Here is a 25009-nt window from a genome sequence, read left to right as displayed (position 1 = left end):
ACCAACTGTCACATTTCCCCGTCCAACCCTCTGGGGACCCAGAGAGTCATTGGAGCTCGAAATCTGCTCTTTGCAGTGCGGACCATCCTTAGCCTGCACCACCGGGTCAGTTAAGGGCGCCGCAGAACCCCATCATGCAGCCACTGAAAAAGCCAAGACAGCCGCGCGCCGGCGTCCCGGCGGCACCGCCATAAGTACGCAGGCGCGCCGGCCACAGCCGAAGCCGCTTCCGGGTCACGTGGTCAGACTTCCGGCCCTCGCCACGCCTTCCCTGTGGCCATTTGACCAATCGGCTTCTGGTTCTTGCCGGCAACTGTGCTGACTCTAGAGGCGGTTGGCGCCCCCTCGGCAGCTTGGCGCGCGTCCTCTGGTCCGCCTCTCCGCTCGCCGCAGCCTGGGCTCCTCCTTCGTCCAGCCTCCAGGGCGGGATCTGTTGGCTCGCCCTACCCTCGCTGCCTAAGCCTGCCCTCCACCAGACGGGTCCCCTCCCGGCGGCACCACGGCTTCCCTTCAACAGCACGGCGACGGGGGCTTCCCCTCAGCAGCTGCCGGCGCCTCAGTCTCCGCAGCTAGCCAAGCTCCGCTGCGTCCACGGCCGGCAGCCGCCGTAAGTGTTGAAGGAGTCCGCTAAGGTGGCAGGGATGGAAAGAGGGGTAGATGGCCGGGACGCGCCCCCCGCCGCCCCGTGAGCGCCCCGACGACCCCACCCCGAGTCCTCCCGGGGCGCCGCGCCCCAAAACTCACTTCTGGCAGCGGTAGCGCCCCGCTCTCCACTCTGCGGCGCGCCGGTGATGCGGGGGGCCAGTCCTGGGTTCCGCAGGGACCCCGCGGCACCTGTGGTTCGCTGATAGCCTCAAGTTTGACGGGGCGTTTTGGGGAGGGGCCGGGGTGGCGGCGACCGAGGACTTGGCGCCCCTGGCGGGCCAGCGGATGCCATTGTCTCTGCTCCGCTCCTTGCCGGTCACCTCGCCCAGCTTTGGGCACTGATGGAGTGTAGTCCCGGGAGGAAGGGAGGCGTCCGAGACTGCGGGACCCCAGGGATGCTGGACCGGAGCCCACTCCAAGGCTGAGCTCATTGTTGTTTTTTGTTTTGTTTTTGTTTTAATACCAATCTGGAGAAATTGTTGTCCCAGGATTTGCGGCAAAATCAAAGCGAGGGAAAAGAATACTTGTGCCACGGGTTTCGTCCCATGTTAGCACATCATTTGTTTTGAGGAAAATGCTTGGTTTCTTCGTCCCCCAAAGTGGTAGGGCGCATACTGGACCCCGCTACAGATAGCCTAGTGCACACCTCTGTCATTAGCAAATCTTCTCTCCTGGTCAAGATTTAAGAAAACCGATCGGTCCTTCCTCCCCCAAGTTCTGGTAACGGTTTGCGTTCTATGTCCAGTTGATGGTTTACTTGCCGTTCTCTTCGTTGCCGCTGTCTTCAGGACTTAAACGGATGGCACTTTGCATTCAATGAATTGTATAGAGTGTTATGTGGGGGTAATAGCCAGTTTTAACTTTATTAAAGTTAAATGGCTACGCCATAAATATCCGGATGTTTTCTTGGTGCCTTTCTGGGATGTTGCGAGGTGGATTTCCTGTCGAAATTGAGAGCCAGTTTGATTTTATATTAGTTACGTAAATTCCTCCTCCGGGTGTTCAAATTTAAGGTGGTGAATATTAAGAATCGCCCTTGGGTGGATCTTACTTGCACTGTCACTGTTAAAGGAACTTAAAAAGGTTAAAACAAAACACCTATCCGAATTTTACCTTCAAATTGGCTTTACAATACAGCTCGCTTTTTTTACCAGTTGAATTATAAAATACATGCCTTAGAAACCACAGACTGACCATCAGACATGCAAATGCTAAGTAAATCCATGCAAATTAGCTTCGGTATAAAACATACTCACATCCAACATATATTCAAATGTGGGGTTTTTTTTGTTTGTTTGTTTTAAAAGAAGTATTCTGTGCAATGTCCCAAAATTTTGTTGTTTTAAATTAAATATCCTGTGTCTCAATATGAGTAACTTTGAGTAAAGCTTTTTAAGCTTGTATTCTCTTTTACATACATTAAGTCAGCTCTTGAGTGCTTATTTGTGTTGGAATTTATAAAAGTGAAATGCAAACATAAAAATCAGGGTTTTGTCTTTAAAATGTGTTGTTTGTGACATCTTTTTGATTAATATTCTGTTTTGCTTAAAATATGCTAGCATAAATTGAAGGGAATGCTTTAAGTGATAAGCAGTTTTTCTGCCAGAAATTGAGCCTGGAACTAGAATAGCCTCAGGGTGAAAAATAGTAGGTCTCCTCGTTCCTAGAAATGTACCTAAATCAACTACCTGATGTCTGCATTTGCCTTTAATGCATGTAGAGTGGTGGAGTGTGGAACAGGTAGAAAATGGTTTTTTTTTTAAATTATCAGAGTTTTTGTTCTTCAAATTTTTCACTACAGCTTCCCACCTGTTCTGATTTCCACACACTCTCTTCCACACTTGCCTACATATAGTGAGATCTTTCCAAAAGAATGTCCTGCTATTATAACCTACGTAGAAGTGTTGATGGCTTATTGATCATTTGTCAGGGCGTTTACTGGATCATCCCCAAAGCAGCTCTGAAATATCATGTGATCTTAACTGTTGATCCTAGGTAATTGTATGTAATCTTGATTTTATTTATTTTAACAGATGCAGTTTATGTTGCTTTTTAGTCGCCAGGGAAAGCTGCGACTGCAGAAATGGTATGTCCCACTGTCAGACAAAGAAAAGAAGAAGATCACAAGAGAACTTGTTCAAACCGTTTTAGCACGGAAACCCAAGATGTGCAGCTTCCTTGAGTGGAGAGATCTGAAGATTGTTTATAAAAGGTATTTTTGTTTATCAGAAAGGTGAAATACTGTCAAACATTAGGGTTATTTCTAATGAGGAAATTGCAGACTTTTATTTCAATAAACAAAGATGAATAATTATTAAATGAAATAATTTTAAAAGAAAACTTTCCATTTAAAAATAAGTAACTGCTATTTTAAATAGATTGTTTGCCTTAGGCTGAAGTAATAGCAGCTGGGAATCATTTTTAAATTAATTATATAAATAAAACAGACAATTATTCCTGCTTAATCACCATTTTAGAAAAATTTGATAAATTCATTACAGGGGTAAATAGGGTCAGTATTTTAAATTTTTAAGTACTTTGATAAATTCAGGCATGCATAGATAACTGTAATAATTCCTTGTTACAACAAATTTATGAAATAATATATGATAATTGGTATTTGTTTTCTGATTTTTAGAATTAATCTTATTCATAAAGATCCTGAGCACATAGACCATCTCAGTATACAGATATTTAAATACTTTATGTATATACAGGGTCTCTTTCCTAGTAGCATTTATTAATTTGAAATAGACTTAGTGAGAAGCCATGAAGGAGTTATATTTAGATATGATAATTTTACCAAGGATAGATTTTTTAAAGTGATGTTGCAAAATAACTTGTAAAAAATAGCTTTTTACAGTTTTTTCTTTAATGCTACATACCTTTATTTTGTTGGTAACCACAAGTTTTCTAAGCAGTTTAAAAGAAATATTTCGTTTTTTATAGAATGTTTTTTGAGGGAACATTTCCTTATTTCTTCCCCATTTCTGGTCCCCTTTGAATAATTTACTGAATTTAAGATAAAAGCATTTCTTCATGTAAAACATTCTCTTGTATCGGGTATGCTTAGAAAACAGTATGGTATTCAGTGAAGATGGAGAGAAGTCTAGTTTTCTATCACTATATTCCAAATATGGATGGGTTTTGTGGAGTAGGTGGCAGGGGAAGACAGAGATTAATAGGACATAGAGACCATTAGACTTTTCTTTCTTTCATAGTGAATTTCATCAGTTTGGGTGATTTTCATATCCAATGTTTGGCTTAGTATTTGTTGAGAAAGATCATAACATTTGAGTACTGAAAATGCCTTAAGAACACATAATCTTTTTCCCCCAGGTTAGAATCTTGAATAAAACAATAGAAATAGAATTGCTTTTGTGGAATCAGAAATAAGAACCCTGTACCCTGGCTCAGTTGGTCTCTGCTCTCTGCACAAGAGGAAAAAAAACCCACAGTTTATTGTACAAATTTCAATTTATAAAAGATGAGAATTTGTGAATGGTGACTTGACCCAAGGTCATATACTAGTGATGGGCTTCAGGCTACAATCTAAGTCTTAAATGTAGAGGCAATGGTTTTAAATAGGTGTGGAAAGCCATAGTCAGTTTTGCATTTTCTGCAAAGATTGCAGTAAAACAGTGGCTGAGGAGTGGGCTGAGACTGGCACCTGCAGGATCAGTAGGGGACTGCATGATAATTGGTTCCTGAGCTGAGAGGCCAGAAAGGAGACCTGTTACCTAGGAGAGGGTTCCATTTGTAGAGTCTGGCATATGGGATGAAAGATAAGCTAGGAAACAAATTGATGTGGTCTTTGTTGTTCCCTTGGCTCTCTGATGGGATGTGGCATAGACATGGAACTTGAGGGTGAAAGTTAAACGTGGCAGATAACCAGCATTCAGCTGCAGGTGGAATTGATAAAGACCGGGCCTGCCGATTAAGGGATAAGCAATGGAGTGGTGTCAGGTCAGTAAAGTCATGGAGGCAGAGAGATGTGAGAGTAAGAACACTAATGCCAGGTTTACATGAAATTCACTAAAAGTGGACAGTTCTTAGAGTCTTACGGTGAGTGTTTCATGCATTGACTGTTGCCAGAACATTTTCAATGGAGACTGAACTTTTAATATAATGAGGCAAAGGTGGAGAGGTAGAGAAATCAAAACAGTATGTATAGAGTATTTGAGAGAGCTTTGCCAAGGACAGAAGAGGTTGTAACTACCCATAGACATGAATTCTGGATTCCTGGATAGGGTTTATAAAAGGTGTGAGAGGTTTAAGCTTGTTCAAGGTGGTGAAATGAGTCCCCCATGTGGAGGAAAGGAAAGAGCAGGTTGGAGCCCGCATACAGCTGCCGCGCAGCCCATCCTTGTTCATCTCCCTCCCTACCTTGTTCACAATTGCAAAAAGAACTCCAACCTGATCTGATAATTAGATCAATGTTTTTCAAATAAAAATTAGACTTAAGAAAAAGGAAAATAGCTTTATTGAAAATTTTTGTATACAGAAGACAAAATGTATAATGCTTTTCTTTATATTCCCTTCCATATCATCCTGAAAAACCTCATTGCTACCCACTTAACCCTGTACTTTGTTATTATCAGGTGATGTGTTTTCCCTGTTGCCGCTGGAAGACCTTTTAAGCCAGAGACTTTGTACTGAGCGTCTAAGAAATTCTGCTCTAGCACTTGCACTGCTCCTCTTAGCGTGTTTTTTTGTCATCTTTAGTCACTGAACCTGTCTGCATTCTTCATTCCTGAGAAGTTGGCATACATGTTTTCCCTTGTGGGAGGAAGCACTGGCTATTAATAATTACTGTTAATAATCTCTGCAATAGAATTATTTGGGTAATATAGTTGAAAAGACAGGCTGAAAATCTGAGGACTTAGGTTGTGTTCCCATGTGCCATTGTCTACTTTTGTGAGTTTGAATGTGTTGGGTTTTGCCTTTGTTTCTTCATCTTCAAAATAAATGCTCCTGAAGATCCGTTAGAGACAGACCATTATATGCCTAGTTTGTGCAGCATTTCATAGTAGAGGCAATTGAATTTTGGTCTTTTAAAATTAATGTTAAAATGTATCCCCATGTTACTAGCTTGAGAATTTGTTGAAGGATACTTATTGATTTTCTTTACTAACAAAAGAAATGTTACTGACATACCAGTGGGTGTTGAGAATTGTTTAGCTACATTCAAGCACAGTCAGCTGATATTTAGCTGACTGTGAAGTCATGTGTTTTGAATATAAGAATAGGCACTTTCAGATGTTCTGAGTGCCAGTAATTAGAGTAAGCCCTAATCCATGGTGCTAAAAATAACTAAACATACCTCTCTTCTTACTACTCTATTATTAATTTTACTTCAAATTTAGACTTACAAATATGTACTTAGAGAACAAAATGAGCCCATTATTGAGTTTTAAAGCACCATTTGGTCCTAAAAATAGGGAGTATTCTTCAGGTTCTCGTGGTAATCTTTTACTAAATCTTTTTTTTTAAATTTCTTTCCCTTCTTCAATTCTCTTAATATATTGCATTGAGCATATTTTAATTTTAACCAGGTGCAGGATTATTTTAATACAGTTCACAGCTGTGGTTTTTAATAGAAAATTTGGGCTCCAGGGTCAAATTTCTGTTCTGAGCCAGTTACTCAAGCCTGGGTCGCCTATAAATGCAAACAATAATATCTTAGTAAGGATGTTGTGAAGATTAAGACGTAAAATATGCAAAAGCCTTGCCTAACATTTATTGTCTCACTAATAGTGAGACTCTTCTTGGTGCCTGCTACTGTACTTGTTTCTTCTGAAGAGGTGTTCTTATCATGTTCATAGCCATCTTTTTACCTGGAAGAAAAAATTCTTCCATTTGGTGTTTTCCTCCCCATTCTAGTGAAGGAAGCATTGGAGGACCGAAGCTGCCACTGAACAGCATTGGAAACCCTGGTTTGATCTCTAATATGACTGAAAAAACCCTAAAATTAAATACTGTTGGGTATTTTTCATTTTTCAAGTGTATTTGGTTGGTGCCTAGACACATTAGTCCTGCTTATTTTTAAATGCATGACTGGTATAATTTAGAACCTTCAAATGTTTTGTTGTTTAAATATTTTTGTTTATTTGTAAAGAAAGAGGCAATATATAGATCAAGAAACAAGGAGAGAGTGCACATACCAGATGCATTAATAGTATCATGGGACAAGTTTGAAAATAATCTTATTCCAAACTTACTATTAGTAATCTCTACAAAAGAATTATTTGTTATTCTGTTCATAGTAACAATTGTATCAGCCTTTTGGTCTGTCGTTGTTATATTACTTAATCTTTAGTTTTCATAATTCAGAGAATTCCCTATATCACTGATTCTCAGCCTGTGGGTCACAACCCCTTTGGCAAGCCCACATCTCTAAAAATATTTACATTATGACTCATAACAGTAACAAAAGTACAGTTTTGAAGTAGCAATGATAATTTTATGATTGGGGGTCCCCACAACATGAAGAACAGTATTAAAATACCGCAGCATTAGGAAGGGTGAGAACCAATACCCTATGTAATTTGTGCCAGGCTCTCCAGATACTGGCATGGATTAGGGAGGATGGAGAATTGGAATAGCCCTTGCTTTTTAAATAGATAAACAAAACAAGGTTATGATGGGAACCAGAGGAAGTTCTCTGCTCAAGTTAGAGAGGGTGACCTGTTTTGTCTTTCCCGGTTTCTCTTAGTGGGGACAAGGGGACACATTGAAATGTCTACTCTGAGAGACCACAGGCTTGCAGATGAGAAATTTCTTTGTATACATTGTCCTTCAATAACATCTAGACGATATCGTCAATAAGCCCTTCAGTTGGGATAAATTGACAGTTTGTTTTCTCCCATTTGCTTCTAGCATGAATCACTCACACTGTATATTTTGTTCTAATTAAGTAAACTTAAGAAAAACTGGCTCAGTTATATTTTTCAAATGCTCAGAAAACAATCTAAAAGGAAGTAGAGCAAGATCAAGTACTCTTTCTAAAACACATAATTCAATTATTTTTCTCGTTTCGTTTTGCCTGTGTTTTCTGAAATTTCTCTTGCACATTTATTACTTTTGTAATCTAGGAGAAAAATTTTTGTTTTAAAAGAAGAATAAACATGATTATAATAAGCATGTGGACTTGTACAACAGAACATGAAAATATATTTAGATAACATGATTATAGGGGTAACATTTTTTCTGTAATTCTGTTTCATTACAGATATGCCAGTCTATATTTTTGCTGTGCTATTGAAGATCAGGACAATGAACTGATTACCCTGGAAATAATCCATCGTTATGTGGAATTACTTGACAAGTATTTTGGCAGTGTAAGTAGTAGTTGTAGTTTTAGTTTTTATCCTGTCTCTTAACAGGCTTATATTATTTGAGGAGTCTAACTATAAGGAAAGAACAGGACTGACTCTTATTTCTTGTCAGTGTTTCTAGTCAACTTTCAGAATCTCTGGCCCCACAGATGTACTCATTTAATTAAAATGGTGAGACTAAGTTTTAAAATAGTAAAATAGAGAGATATGAAAGATAGCTAGCTCAGTTGGTGAAGTGCTTACCACCCAAGTATGAGAACCTGAATTCAATCTCCAGTATGCACTTAAAATGTCACTGTTGCTGCTGCTGCTGCTGGGCTTTAAATTTTGTATGTAAGGGTGTTTTGCCTACATAGATATCTATGCATCACTTTGTACACATGGTATCCACAAAAGCCAAAAGAAGATGTCAAATCCCCTGGAAGTAGAGATACAGATGGTGGTGAGCTATAATGAGGTGCTGGGAAATGAACCTTGGACATTTGCAAGTGCAGACAGTCCTTTTAAAAGCTGAGCCATCTGTCCAGCCCCTGGCTTTTGCTTCTGATTCCCAGGGTGGAGGAGTTGGGTGAATCTTTGGAGTTCACTGACCAGCCAGCCTATCCTAGTCTCTAAAATACAGGTAGATGGCTCCTGAGGAACAACAGCTATTTGCACACCAGTGTGCACACACATGCACACACACACACACACATGAAATAGAAGAATTTTATTACTGACATTAGTATTCTGGAAAAGTAAAGTATTTCATTCAGAATTGTTAGCAGCTTAATCACATTACTCAAAAAATGTGTATTTAAAGAACAGTTTTTATGAGTGGAAAATGATTAAGTTGAATACATCGGGAGTGTGCAGAGCCAGGTCTTACTTGGAGGCATTGTGCTGTCAAGTGCTTGAGATTTGACAATTAAGCTTACTTAAATCAATGGTGCTTAATCAGCAAGATTTCCATTTTGAAAAGAATTAAGATCAATCAGTCTGATGAGATTTTATTCACTGCCCAGTAGTGAATAAGCATCTTTGGCTTAAGTTTTACCAGGCCTTGTCTTGGTTTGCTTATATGTTTTGTTGTTGCTTTTCAGGTGTGTGAACTTGATATCATCTTTAATTTTGAGAAGGCCTATTTTATTTTGGATGAATTTCTTTTGGGAGGAGAAGTTCAGGAAACATCCAAGAAAAATGTCCTAAAAGCAATTGAGCAGGCTGATCTCCTGCAGGAGGTAAGCTACCTGGGCTCCTGAAAAGGGACTAGCATGTTTCGCTTTCACTAGGGAAATCTCAGTCATCATTCCTATGAGTTTTAAAAATGACCTCAAAGCATGCTTGGTATGGAGTGTTCATGTGTCAGTCACATCAACTCAGTTATCTATGAATGGGTGGTTCTCTGGGGAGATGGGCCTGCCAGTCAGGCTTAGAGGACAGATGGCTTCAATTCAAATAAATAATGAAGCAATAGAGAAATAAATGTATATATTAAAAGGGGAAACAATTGGCCAAAAGTAAATCATTTAAGAACCCGTCATCCTTTGTTTTGAATTACTTAAAGCCCCTCCACCTTTTTCATTAGTATGGATAATTAGGAGTTGACTGTGAGATTATGGCATTTCCTTTCCAAATTGGTTCATGTTTTCACCTCATGTCCATTAAGAGCAAATGTAGCCAAGCAATTGTTAGTGTTTTCTAATTAAACTTTTTAGAAAACCCTCTGGCTTTGTGTTAACAAAATTAGCTTAAAATGAATTTGTACTTCTTTGTTCTTTTGAAATCACTAACCATGTTCTGTCAAAACTATTATATTCTTGTCTCAACTTCCATATCCCAGAACCATAGCAACCCCTTTCCTTTCTAATTGCCCTCACCATCCTGAGCTAATCATGTGTTTGATGCTGAGGTACCAAGTTAAATTATGGTTTAGAGTTTATGGTGGTTATTACAATATAGAGAGTTTAGCATGAAAACCTGTTAGTAAAGAAAACATAGGGTGTTTTCATATATGTATGTGTATATATATATATATATATATATATATATATATATATGAGAAACATAAATATTTGTGTCCTATGGGTTCATTTACTAGAAGTATTGAAACTACATTTATATATTTCTCATTTATTTTAACCCTTTCATCTATTACATATTAATTTTTAATTAGTAAAGCAGACTTTAAATTAAGTGTTTTTTTTTTTAGTATTTCTGAAATTGCTAGCTTTAAAGGAATGACTATGAGAAGAAGACTAACTCTAATTTTCTGTTATAATTTCTTTACTTTGGGTATTTGTAGTGGAGGGAACTCCTAGTAAATCCTCTGTATCAGCTGTAGAGCCTGCTTAAACTTTGCTTGATATCACCCAGACTCTACAACTCTAAATGTGAGGTTACAGACTGTGTGTTTAATGTTGTGGTTGTCAGAAAATAGGTTGGTGAATAGAAAACTGTAGTATTTCAGTGGCAGCCTTCGTACCATCTGCTGGTTGGTAGTCAAATGAACACAGACCTTTTTCCTTGTGTGCACAATTTGCCATGGTGGATTATTAATTGATTGCAAACATGCCATTTTGGAGGTTTGTAATTTTAACATCAGGTATGCTGACTCAAAGACTATATTCTACTGTTATAAAATTGGTTTTAAAGTTAGCATCTCCTTCTGCTGTTTACTAATCAAACTTAAAAGAAAACAAACAAAAAAATGATGAGGTCAAGTTGGGAGTGTACTCAGTTGGAAGAATATTTGCCTACCTTTCATGAAGCCCTGAGTTCACTCCACAGCTCAGCATAAACCTAGATATGGTAGTGTATGCCTAAATATTAGCACTTGGATTGCTTCTCAGCCTTTTGGCTAAGATCAAGTGTAGCACTTGGGAAATGGAGACTCAGGAGTTAAAGGTCTGGGCTACAAAGGAAGTTTTGAGGGAAGCCTCAGGGTAACCTGAGGCCTTGCCAAAAATAAAACTAACCAAAAGTTAGGCCCCAGGATTGGGAATTAAATTCTTCATATTTGTGTCTTGTCTTAATGTTTAATTATTATAGAACTATAATCTCTCACAGAACTTCTAAGTTTTTCATGATTCTCTGGTTAATTTTTTGTTGTTTTCAAGACATTTTTTAAGCTGTTAAAGTTCAGTTTTTGCTTTCAATATGTTCCCAAAGAGTAATGCTTAGGGCATTGATATCTCCTTGATCCTGGATTACTTTGTAAATGCTACTGGAAAATTGCTCTATCCTTTAGACATTGTGTTTACCTGATAGTATTTACCCTGTGAGAGGATACAAAGCATTATTACAGCAGTATGTGTTATTTATTAGTTCTTAGGCCTGAGGATGTTCACTGTTGTCATTACCAGTAGTTAGACGTTTTCATGGAATATGTAGATTTATAGACAGTATTTTCAAGTCACTTCTTGCTAGATTTACCAAAATGTCTAGAATATAATCGCTTGTAGGCCTTACAGTTTGAGATACATTAGTACTTTGTCGATGTTCTGAAGTGAGTTTGTTTCTAAAATTGTTTCAGCATAGCTATTGTAGCTAAATTCATTCTAAACTTTGAAGTAAAAATACTAAAAACTTGATTTTAATGTAATTTTTCATTAATTTTGACTTTTCTATTAGTGTTAAAATCTTTATTTGGACTATTTTAAGCACTGAAGATGATTTGAATTAACAATGAATTTTATCTGTTGACTTAAGAGTATATATAAATTAAAATAATTTTGATTTTATATATTTTTAAAATTTCTATTCAGAAAATTTATTAAAATTTTGCTTTTGCACAATTTATAAAAATATGTAATTTAGGTAGTCTTTCATTTTGTGGGTAGACAAGGCAGATAGTCAGTGGCTAAAGTAGATTTTCTTCTGTTACCATGCTACAGAATAAAAACAAATGTATATCTGGATAATAATTGCCAAAATATTAGCAAACATTGTGATTTGATAGTGTATTTTTCTTATTTGACATTTGCAGCCAATTCTGTGTTTATGTATTTTGGTTGCATGAATTCATTTATCTTTGGGAGGGAAATCCCAGAAATTGGCCTATTATTCAATTTGTTACTACTTAACTATTGGAATTTAAAGCACATCATCTCAATATGCCACTGGTACTAAAGTTGATTTTTATATGAATATATTACATGCTGAGATTGATAAAGTTATATTCTTTACAATGCTTAGCATATTTCCCTCCTCACATACCTAGTTTGGGGGTGGTGATGTGAAGGCTAATGATGCAATTGAACTTATAAAGGAATAATAGTGTGGCTATTTTTTTTTTTCTTGTGAAGTCAGGCACTTACCAGCTTTTCTCTGCTCCTTGATTTTATAGAGCCAGAATGAAGAATGGGGAGGTTTGTCTGAGGATATCTTATGATAAAGAACAGTCTAAGACTTTAGTTCCTTTGACCCCCAACTTATTTATTGGTAACTACTAAATTTACCATTTTTGTGGCATGAAGAAAATGGCACTATGCAGAGACTGTTGCACGTGAGATGATGTCAAGTCCTTGCTTGATCTGTGAAGATCAAATAGTCAAACAGTAGGCATCAGGCTTGATATAACCTTAGTGGTACATGCATGATGATGTTGATCAGCGCTTTGAGATATGTCAACCTTTTTTTCCGTATACTAACAGCATCACTTTGAAATTCGTGGGGATTTTTTTCTTTGGAGCCTTGTTTGCTGTTGGTATTGCTTCTCACTAAAGTAATCCATGGAATGGGAAAAGGTGAGGTGCCAAAAGCAAGCACTGTACTCATGAATTTGCTTCTACTTGAAGCTGATCCACTTTATGAATAGGGTCCCTGGACTTGCAGATGTTTATCTGTCTCGTCTAGAATGTAGTAGTCTATGGAGAATTACTGCTGCTCAAATTGATTTGTTTTAGTGCTGAGGCCTGCATGAAATATCTTAAATAGTTTGCTGTGTCTTTGTAAAAGTAGTCAATCTGTGGGACTGCATAAAAATGGAAAGGTAAGAATCTTGAGAGAAAGGATGATTTCTGTAAAAAAAAAAAATGAAGCTTTTATAATAACATGAAGCAAATAAGTATTTCTTAAAATATTTTATAATTTGAAGATTTAAATTTTTCAAAAACTTAAGCCTGCTACTTAAGAATATTTAGGCATGCTAGGGAGATTCAAGAATATATTAAATTGTTTAAAAAGCACTATCTTTTCAAATATATAAAATTGTCATTTAACAGCGAGACATTTTATTATAAATCTTTTGCTTTATTTCCTTTAATAAGATAAAACCCCTAAAATTCTTTTGTAAGTAGCGATATTTCATGTTATAACTTTTAAGCATAAACCTCTTTCTTTAACTTGGTTAAAAGTTAAGGCTATACTTACTAATGCATGAATAGTTTAAATGTAGCTCAGGATCTGCTAGAACAGATATGAAAAAAATAGGTTTTATTGATACTTGAAATAGACAATCCAGAAGCAGGCAGATATGCAAGGCAGAATAGATCTCTATCCTTTAGCTTTATTTTTAGTACCATACACAATGACTAGTGTCATTGGTGTCTGGTTTTCATATTGTAATCATTTTGTTCTATGTAGTTTTAGTCCTCCTCCTCTTCCTTCTCCTCTTCCTTTTGTTTATCTTCAGAATTTTGAAACCACCCCCCTTGTTTCTTTTCTAACTCATGGTAAACTCATGGTGGCTACTGTGAGCTCTTTGTTTCTTGCTTTGTTTCGCAGCACCTTGGACTAGAACTCAGGGTAGTGTCTACCCTAGGCTAACCCTCCATCACAGTCCTATATCCCTAGCTTCACTTGGCTTTTTGTAATGATTAAAAATTGGAATAATTTAGTCAATTATAAATTTGATCTTGACAAATTTTATACTAGAACCCAACCCATAGTAATGCAGTTTTATATCACAGTGTATACAAAGTACAAAACTTATTAAATAATATTCTCATTACTTGCTTTGCTCTCTCAAATTTTGTCTTCTATTCTATTTTTCATTTTTTTAAATGTCAGTCTTTTCCTTCATAATTGATTTCATGATCTTTGAGTTAGAACCTACTAAGAGCATATTCTGACTGGTCAGTGGTGATGTTTTTCATTAAACAGTACTTGATGAAAAATTTTAAATATGAGTTATTTCTCTGCTGACATTATAATTTGTTTTGTTTCCTCTGTTACTTAAAAAAAAAATTGATTCCCATAGTACAAAAATTAGTAAACACAAGCCAACACACTTGAATATAATCTCACCCACCAAGCAGAGCCAAAGGCAGCGCATGGCATCTGCTAGGTGTTGATACTTGAAATTCACAACAGACCAAGGCCACTGTTAATATCCTAGTCTGCACAGGACACACCTACCAGAGAATTATCCAGCCCCAAAAGTCAGGTGTATCTAAGTTGAGAAACCCTGACTTAATTTAACACTTTGAGCTAAAAATTTCATTTTTCATTTATGAACTGTTATATCTTTTTAATATGCAGTATTGTGTATTATATATTATATATGATAATATAGTGCATATTACATAATATATAGTATTATAATATATAGTAGTATATACTATATTCAGTGTAAATAATGGATGAAAATTAGAAATACTAAGGAGTGCAAAAATTGTTAAAATTGTGAAAGAAGAACATGTTAACACATAAATAGCTATAAAAATCACCCGTGATTCATACAAATTACCTTTGTCTGATAACTAGCAACGAGGGAGATAATATATGTTTGCCTTTAGAACCTAACCCACAACAAAGCTTGTGGGATGTCATGGAATGATCTAATTTCCTCAACAACAGCTAGATCTGTTCACTTCTATTAAGGTAATTGAGTTTTTATGTTGAAACAAGATTGAATCTACCCTGCAGGCAGGCAGAACACTATTGAATTTGTTGGTGATTTCCTCATCCACTTTAGGATGTGATCATTTTGTAAAGGAAGACTAAAGTGACCAGACTTTCCATAGTCAGACTTTTCTTTTGTTAGACTTTTTGTTCATCCTCATCCTATTAGACTTTAAGAGTTTGTTGGAAATTTTGATTCTAAGAAATAAATTGTTTAGAGAACTGATTAGAGTATTTCAGGGCAAATTCATGTACACTAGAATAAGCTTAAAACATTTCTTTAGTCTAAGCTAGTTTTCTGTTGTTTTATTTTAAAAGTATAATTAAATGCCAGAGAAAGTAATTTGTGCTTAGTGTCTTATAATTAACAGGTTTAAAGTAGCATTTGTCAGACATAATTAAAAAATTACTCAACTTGTTATTTTTTAAGAAAATAATAATAGAAATAGATGAGTAGCCCAGTATGAAAGAACAGAGGGCATGCCTAAGTCAGGGATGAACAAAAACGTCTTTCCTAAGGGAATACAAATTAAAATACCAACCAACCCTTTTAAATATTTTCTTACAATAAGAGACATTCTTGTTATTGCTGGTAAACAGTGTTGTATTTCATTAAGGATTGGTTTTTGGTTTTTGTGGTGGCTGTTTCATGATGAAACATGTACTATACCTTTTGTCCCATTACGTGCACATCCAAGTATTTTATCCAACATATATATATATATATATATATATATATATATATATATATATATATATATCCATGTGTATGTATGTATATGTACTAGGACATAGGCTCAGCATGATATTAAGTGATTGGAATTTACCCAAATGTCCATCAGTGGGAAACAACTGAAGAGAATTCTAGTAGTCATACCTGCCATTGCTAATATAACTATAAAATAAATGGGACTAAATGTCCATGTAATGATAGGGAAAGATACTCAGGATATATGAAATTATAAATGAGCAAGAAGCAGAATGTTGACTATCATATAGCTCCTCCTTCAATTTGTCAGATGAGAAATACAAGCAAGTTTTAAAATATTTATTTTATATTATAAATTTTTTGGTGGAAGAATGCTGCAGTCAGAATGAGAGTTCACATTGTGTTGTCACAGATGAGCTCTGTCATCTAAAAGGTGCCTTATAAACTGTTTTCAATCTTTCTGTTTTTAAAATTCATTGCTCAAAATAGATCTTAGTGGTTTTGTGTATTGTGTGGCCCTTTGAAGCTTTAAAACAAGGGACAAAATACACTATTTTATAATACAAGAAGTACGGAAAGAAACTCCTTTTAAAACAGCTGAAATAAGGTTAATAACCTTGAAATCACACGTCCTTATATTTGCTCTTCATTAAATATAATTTTTTTTCTCATTACATTGAACTAGAATGAGGAGAGAAGCCATTCGGTCTTAGATATCTAACACTTTTAGGTTACTTAAGTGTCTCAGTTTAACAGTACTTAAGCCAATGCAATGGCTATTTTAGGAGTATTTAAGCTTTCTGGTTCGTTTTACTTATGAGCCACATCATAATCTTATAATGGTGAATGAATATCTAGGAAATTTTATGGTACTAGGGCTAGTCTTTTCTTAGGAAGACAGGTGGTTTTGAAAAGTTGATTCTTGTCTGATGCTTTTGACATCTTAAACTTGCCACGCTACATCTAGTCCTTTTGTAGCTTGAGAGTGAAATTATTCCTTAGCACAGAGGAAAGATGAAAAAGCATGCATACTGATGAGAAGGAGCTCTTGCAGAGAGTAATGAGTGTTAGGAATAAAGGGGACAGTATACTGTATTGAAAGTGGGAATGGGGCAGAATCAAAAGCATTGGCTGTAGGCAAGAAATGTTTCATTTGTTATAAGGCACTAATGGAGTGAAGCTGGAGATCTTTTCTCTTCATGAGTTAGATGAGCAAACTTGAGAAAGTTCTTATTCTTGGACTTGAAAAATGATATCTAGAGGAGAACCCACTGGGGACTGGGGAAAGAGAAAATAAAACAAGCAAAGTGTGGGGTTTGGCAACAGATTCACCAAAGAATAAATATGTGCTGAGCAAAGGAATTGTTCAAAAATGAAGGCTCATTTTAGGTTGGAAATAATGCATTTGTAATATTCATAAATTCAGTTTTCTAGGTATATATATGACTGCTTCCAAAGGTGCCCATGGTAAGTGCAGGATAGTAGGCTTAGTTGTACGGGGTCTTTTGTATGCTGTGATGGGCTGTACCATCACCTCTAATTCTTACATACTTGTTTTTTACTCAGAAAATGTACGATAATGGTCCAGAATAATCATGTTTATGTTGAACTTACTGTATATCCTTTGCATATGAGAGAGGGAAAATCTTGGTCAATTACAGACATAGTTAAATCTTTTACCTAAAAGTCCAGCATTAAATGTTAAGTAGTCAGTAAAGCACTTATTTATAGCAGAACTTCTTCAGATGTTAACAGTCTAAACTTGGACATTTCCTAGTACCCTAAAGATGGTTAAAGGATACCATTTACTGTATATATCACCATTTAGTTTTGTGCATTTTAGAGCGTCTTTCTTGAAGGATGCTCTTCCAGTGAAGAGGGGTTTCTTCCTACAAAGAATATTCCTTGAAAATTGATAAGTGCTAATTTCTTGTTTCACTACAGTAGTGTGGACCCTTGGCTTTAAAAAATAGTTTGGCTTATCATCAACCCTTTTGCTTTCCAAAGGATCATTAAAAACAAAAACAAACAAACCAAAACCTGTTAGTTAAAAGACAATGGCAGAGCCTGGGGTGGCCACATCTCAAAATTGTTCATATAGAACTTTTGTCCTTGTAAGTCTTCTCCAGGAAGGAATGACTGCATTTTACTATCTATTTTTACCTTTATTATAATTTACTTTATTTAGCCCTGTTGGGAAAACCACCTTTCTCCTTCAATGGGAGTAAAAGTTATCATGGTTAGTTTTCATCTGACATGATATAAGAAATCAAAAAGTTTAAAAACTGTAACATAAAGACAAAGAACTGGTATTGAAGTATAAGGTTATCTGAGATTAAACTTTTCTTGTTCTCTCTCCAGAAAACAGAGAATATGTATCACAGCAAGAGTTTCATTGGGTATAAGAAAGCGTACTAGAATACGTGCTGGAGTACAGACATGCATCAAAATGTAGTAGGATATATGAATTCAGTTTGAATTATAATTTTGTCAAGTTTATTATTTGTATTTTGGCATTATTTGGAAAGTTAATTGCAATACCAATGGATAGCCCTATTATTTCATTGAATAGATGGTTTTTAGGGAATTTTTCCCTATAATTCATAGTTGGGATTATAATTTACCTTTTATACAGAATATTGAAATTGGGTGAGAGTCATTGACAACGTATTCTTAAATATAGTAAATCAGTAATGTTAGTACAGAAGAAGACTTTCCCTATGAGAATGAAAGCTTCTATAAAATGAAGTATTGGGCATTTGTTACTAATATTGCTTTACTTGTTTTATCATTACACTATTCTAAATGGGAAAGAGGCAGCTTTTGTAGCCTAATATTTTAGGGTTCTGACTTTAAAATTCATCTGGAATGCCGTAAGGTCCATTTAAGACCCCACCATGGGTTATTTTTGTCACTTTTTGATGTGAGAACATCTAACATCTTGTTAGATATATTTATAGGTAAAAATTTTTAGGGAGTTCCTTAGAATGATTTTGAGAACTTTCAAAAAATTAATCTTTAGCTTCAAAGTCACATTTTTTTAGCTAAGTCAACAATTAAAAGCTTTCATAGGTACTTAACAATACCATATGGTGACTAGTTTTAACTTATTGGGAAGCTTTTTCTCTGGGATCTTTCCTTACTGTAATAGGACCCTAATGAATGTAACACACTGGTGAAAAGGGAGTATTCTAACTGAACTTGCCACTAATTAGCTTTACTTAAACTGGCAATCTTATCAGATTAGTAGTAAGTTCAGTGCTTTAGGATTCTGTAGAATGTAGGTCGTCTTGTTTACTGTTACATACCATGAACTTGAAAAAAATTAAATCTGAACTGGGCATTAAGAACATAAGTGTTCAGCCACAAACCAAAGAACAAAAGCAAATCTGATGCTTTTAATAATTTTACTGTGAACTAAACATTCTTATTGTGTCTCCATCAGCTTGTATACTGTGTGTAAGAATATATGCATTTCTTTTGTAGCCACGCCATGAATATTTTAATGTCCCTGTGTACTAATGACTGCTCATCGACTATGCAGAGTTTCACAGAGGAAATAGAAAACTGATATACTTATGAAAGAAAATGTCCTCAGCTTGGTGACTAATTCTCCTGTAAAATAATATAGCATCTTAGAGCTAGTACCTTTATGATTGTATTTTTCTGTGCCTAATCCTAATTCTATTTATTCTGTATATGATATTGACATAGTTTTTTTTCTGTCTGCTACTGATTTTTTGACAAAATATGACTTGTGAATGTTTTGATTAATATTCTGAACACATACAAGTTATCATTAGTAAATCATCAGTGATTAATCTTATGAGAGTAGAAGAGAAAGACCTAGAACAATCACAAATGTTTACCAAAGAAAATACAGTTAGGAGCTCAGGCAAAATTAGGAGAACCATAATATTTAATGTAATTTGATCTTCCACTGTTGAAGAAAACCAAGCTTTATTTAGCATTAAGATTATTTTACAGTCTGTATGAGTTAATATGTTGGACTGTATCACATAAAAATGTATGTTGAAGCAATATAAGAAAAATACATTGTATAATTCTCTAAAATCTAAGGTTAAAACATTTCAATTTTTAAGAAATTTTATATTGCCAGTATTTATTAAGCCACATTTGTGCAGTGTCAAAAGTCCCTTAAGAACTATCAGAAAGCTATGTCACAATGTCTCCTGAATTGTTGCTCAGTAACAGCCCTTGAGTCAGTAATCCTGAGCCTACTTATGTGATACAAAAATTCTGATATTCATTTTCAATATCCAAACATTTCTATTTTGTTAGTGGCTTCCTAATTTATTAAGCCTTCTTCTAAACACTCAGTGCTCTATTAATGGTGGTTGTATATTTTGGAATACTAAAAACTTTTAATATTAATTTTATAAAAATATGCTCTTAATAATATTTAGCAGATTTTACTATAAAAATACCAGATAACTCATATGTCTATTTAGAGAGTTTAAAGCCTAAGTAAATTGTTACTAAACAATAACTTAAGAGGCATGGTAGTGCATGTCTGTCATCTTAGCCCTTGGGAGGCTGATGCAGGAGGAAGATGAGTTATTATAGTACTTTAGGCATCCCTAACTCAAAAGACAAAATCTAAATATGCCAAAAACTCTAGTAACTTCAGAAGGTACCCAAACCAGTTTCCCACCAAAAGATTTATAAAATGTCTTAAGAAATGTAGTGTTAGGCAGCTGTATAGCTCATCTCTCTCCATTACCATCTGAAACTTCACAAAACATTGGTCTTTCATTTCCATTTTTTCCCATCCTCCCACACTACATGTTGTTCATCTTATTTTAATGTTGCATAAATATGCATTGTCTCATGCCTGTTTGTTTTGGATGCTGTGTGCTGAGCTGTAACAAATGTTGTGCTTTTGTGAGGGGGAGGGGGTATCTGTATACAGCTGCTTGCTTTAAATTAGCAGATTCTGAAATAGCTTTTCTTGCATGTCTAAAATAAAGTATTGCATGTACTTTGTCTCATGTGAATGACTTCTTTCTTCTCCATCCTTTTTGATAAAATAACATTTTATATTTTCATTTCTCCAGGTAACTTTTTAAGTTGTGATTTTTTTTTTAAAAAAATAACAATTTCTGAGCCTACAATAGTATTAAATGTGTTCACATTGTTGTACCACAGATCTCCAGAACCTTTTCATCTTGCAGAACTGAAATTACATAACTCATCAGCCAACTACTTCCCATTTCTCTCTTACTGAAGGCAGGCCCTGGTAACAACCATTCTATTTTAATCATTTCCCTAAATTACATTTTGTATTATAAATACTTTGTAAAAACATTGAACTTGCCTAGTCTTAAAGGAATTTAATGTGTAAACTAGACCTTTAGAAAAGACATACATTATTGAATAATGCATATTCAGAAAGCAACATGATTCTCTTCAGACCACAAGCAGTGAGCACCTTTGAGAAATCTGATCAGGCCAGGGAATAGTTATAGGCCATTTTTATCTAGATATGTTGAACATATAAATTGTATAAAATTCAGTGTAGGGATCCTTTAATAAATTAAAGGTTATATGAAGTTTTACAGTGAGTTAATATTAAGTGGAAATAACTTTTAAATTCACATGTACTTTGACTCAATGTGAATGACTTTTCTTCTCCATCCCTTTTTATAAAATATTTTATATTTTCATTTTTCAGGCAATGTTTTAAATTGTGAATAAAATAACACAGAATTCACCATTTTATTACTGAGCCCACAGTAAGAAATAGTTAAGTGATTCAGATGTCACTCTCAGTATATTTAATGGTTATGAAAGCCAAACATTTTAAGCATGGGAGATGGGAATCTATCACTACTGTTGTTAGACTGTCTTTTAAAAAACTTTCATGAAAACATCTAGACAAAAACAGAGAATCCCAAACAAAGGTTTCATGCATACATCATTCAACATCAAGTTAACCAACCTCAGATCCACTTCCTCAAGCACAAATCCTAGACAAACTGATATTTCATCTTTAACACTCCAGTATTTATTCCTAACAGCTAAGAACCACACCAAACAAAATGAACAGGAACTAATTTTGTCTTGTGATTGGCTCTGTTTTTCTAATTGTTGGAGGGGAATGAATGGCTTCTTACAGTTAAATTAGATTCCAAAGACATTTAAAAAATATCAGATGGTTCATAGGAACCTCAATTTTTAGCAAACCTGTTTTTCTCCCTACTCTTTGCCATTAAAAAACAAAAACCTTTACCAGTTTGCTGCATTCCTATTTAGGTGATTATATTCTTGTGGCAATGTTTACCTTTGATTCTCTGTCTTTCTTAGATCTGTAACCTGATTGGGTTGAAGTTAAATTGGGGAGGCAAGTGTACTTCATAGATTACACTACCTTTTGGAAACGTGTCCTTTTTCATTAAAGCTGATTTTCACCCATTTTTCATTACTAGACAAGCATATTAACAGACATTCTATGAACTTTTTGGCTATGGTATTTAATACTAAATGCTAAACCCTTCATTTAGATTTCAGTTGTGTAACTATCAGCTAATATTTTTGAAGCACTTTCTTTAAATCAGGCATTAAGCCTTAAACTCACTCTCAACACATGGAGGTAAGTACTACTTTTTTTCCAAATATGGAAACAACAGATTTTAAGTCATTTAAGATTACAATGTATAGATTCCTACCATTCAACCTAACATTCTAAAGATTCCTGATGTAATTTAATTTTTCTTTTCCTTGTTTTGTGCTGTCTCATGATTAGGATGCAAAAGTAAGTTTATTATTGGAAAAAAAATCTTACATTATTTTCATCTATTAAAGTTGCTAACTAACATCTGGCCTGTATGGTCCTTTTTTATTTTTGTAGTGTAGAAAATTGGTCAGTTTGGAAATTTTAAAAATATCTCTTTTAGATTTGGTTGATTTGTCTTTGATATTTAAAAAACAAATTTTCATTCTTACATCAAGACAAAAACGGTTTTGGTTCCATAGTGGTTTTTTCTGTATGTCACCTCCACCAGTGCCAGTGGTTGCCCAGGAGAGGTCTGGAAACTTTCTAAAGCATTGTAGTAGACAGTTAAAGAAAAATGACACAAGGCAGACACTTCTCTTGATAACATGTGACAAACTAAACATTGAAAGTTTGTTCAAATACACTAAAAATTTGAGGGGAAGGAACTTTTTATTTGGAAGACATTTTGAATTTTAATATTTTAGATATTTTCTGTATGTAATTTTATACATTGCTGCTAGTTAGTTTACAATGGGCTTGATTGCTTTTTGTGTCATAACAATGCCCAACACATTAGTCAATAATAATAGGTATTTAGTAAATGCTAAAAACATTCTGATGTTTTAAGCACTAATCTTAAAACTACTAGCTGTCAGTAGTAGATTGCTCCTGTGATCCTGAATTGCCTTCTTCAATCTCTAAAATGAGCATGCCTTTCATGTGAGCTTTGTGTATTCTCAAGACTCTCTGTATATGCTCACCAGAGTCTCACATTTTCCCTCCACAGGAAGCTGAAACCCCACGTAGTGTTCTTGAAGAAATTGGACTGACATAACTGTCCTCCCTTGCTGATGACTTCTTGTGGCATTTCACACTGTAGATGGTCACTGCCTCTCATGTCCATGTTAGCTAATGGTGTAAGATGATGTCTTGTCAGTATTACTGTTTTGCTAAGCTGCTTCATTCAGGCCTACCCAATTTTTTAAAAGGGAACTTCGGTTAATCAAATGATAAGTTAAGGGACAGAAATATGAATTAGGAAGATGTAGAAAAAGTAACATACCATTTCTGGACATTTTAAAATTTAAAGGTCAGTCTCATAATTATGTGCTTATAGAAAAATACATCTATATACATGTATTATCCAACAATTTGGCAAAATACATTTACTATTGTACTTAAAAAAGGAAACTTAAATTATGTGAAACCTAGTTTAATGAAACTAAAGACTATAGTAGTATTTCAGTATAATAAGAATAAAGGGAACTGACACATCACAGATCAAATAAATGAAAGTTTATTCAAAATTTAAGCAACCAAATTTATACCAGAGACCCATATTAGATACAACATACATTAAAACAAAGGGAATATAGATGCTTTTAGAGGACTAACTTAGAATGATGCTGTCTTATACTAAAATTCATTAAGTCATCTGAATGCATAGAACAAGAAACAAAGACTTTCCTAATATTGAGCACATAATTTTTAAGGCCAAGTAACATTTGACTCCCTTGAAGTAAAGTTTTAGTGGTCATAATCTTGTTGTTTTCGATGCCTCCAAATAAAATAGGACAGTTAATTACCAGGTATTCTTCCTAACAGTATGTTGTTCTCTTCACAAAGTATTACATAAAGTCATTACCTAAAGCATGAATGTTCCTGCTGGGGTGCTTGTTAAAGCCAAATTTATTTTGCTTCCCTATTGCTTCCTTCCAGTTAGAAGTGCTACAGACTTGACAGCAGCTCCCTATCCTTTCATGTCACTGCCTAGTCATTGTTGGAAGTCTTATGACAGCTTAAAAGATACCTTTCATATAGTAAAGTGAGAGTTGACTGAAGCAAAGTGGCATTGGTTGGCCCTATATTTTTTGAAGCTGTATAAATGTGTGGCATCACTTTTATACATCCTGACACATACCTGAACACATCTCCCTAATTTCTGTGTTCCCTTGTAATATGCTAGGCTGAAGTAAGCTTTGCTGTAATTGTGAAGAACTTTTAAGCCACCTGAACACTGTCTTATCACATCACCAATTAATGGTAATAAATGTTCTGCAAACACTGTGGTGTGCTTTTATCTCTTTCCAAAAGTTTTATTGAACTAAGGAGAGCCACTAAAGGAAGGGTTTTTTTTTTTTTCCAATACAGTGTTGACAATTCCTCTCCATCTGACACCTTGCCCCTGTAGTGAAATGTGATGGCAGTTGCACGCACACGCAAAAATGGCAGGAGGGTCAGGAATGCTCATGTACTTCAACTCAGTTAAAAAAAAATCACATGGATTCTATGCTATCAAGAACTTACAACACATTTTCAATTAATAAATGCCACTTTTAAACCATCATGCAGTTGACTTTTATACACTTTCTGATTTAGCAAGTCAATTATTCCAGGTAGTCAAATGATAGCCAAATGACAAATCCTCACCTCCTACGTATGAGAAAGTTGCTAGGACATGCAACAGAAACAGATTAATATTTGCTGTGTTGCCTAACGTAAGCAACAAAACTAAACTTCTAGTTACAGTAAGAGTATGGTTATGGGGCGTTTCTGGTGCAAATAGGAACTATTGCATTCTAAACCTGAGATATTTAAGATCAAGGAAAGGATTCTCATCAAATTTTCAGAGACATTTGTAGGTCTAAAGTGCCTTTGTAAATGCAGCTGTTCACTATCAAGCCTGTGGGCGTCTGTCAGTGATGCAGATTGGAGTCATATGTAGTAATCAGGTTTATCACAGACACATGCAGGCAC

At 35.3% G+C, this 25009-nt stretch overlaps 1 protein-coding gene across 4 annotated transcripts in view; it reads left to right on the top strand.

Moving 5' to 3' along the window:
* The first annotated feature begins 380 nt into the window (after window positions 1-380).
* The window catches only part of Ap1s2 (adaptor related protein complex 1 subunit sigma 2), a 32737-nt gene continuing 8108 nt past the window's right edge, over window positions 381-25009 (top strand). The window contains exons 1-5 of one of the 4 annotated variants that reach the window (XM_052171780.1): window positions 381-607; window positions 2679-2857; window positions 7877-7985; window positions 9065-9202; window positions 17878-18996. In XM_052171780.1, the coding sequence (XP_052027740.1) occupies window positions 2679-2857; window positions 7877-7985; window positions 9065-9202; window positions 17878-17934 (483 nt within the window). In that variant the 5' untranslated portion in view covers window positions 381-607 and the 3' untranslated portion in view covers window positions 17935-18996. The other 3 variants (XM_052171783.1, XM_052171781.1, XM_052171782.1) reach the window with 3 other exon arrangements.

This window comes from Apodemus sylvaticus, chromosome X (genome assembly GCF_947179515.1).
Source record: "Apodemus sylvaticus chromosome X, mApoSyl1.1, whole genome shotgun sequence".
Taxonomy (NCBI): Eukaryota; Metazoa; Chordata; class Mammalia; order Rodentia; family Muridae; genus Apodemus; species Apodemus sylvaticus.
This window is presented reverse-complemented; position numbering and strand designations above follow the sequence as displayed.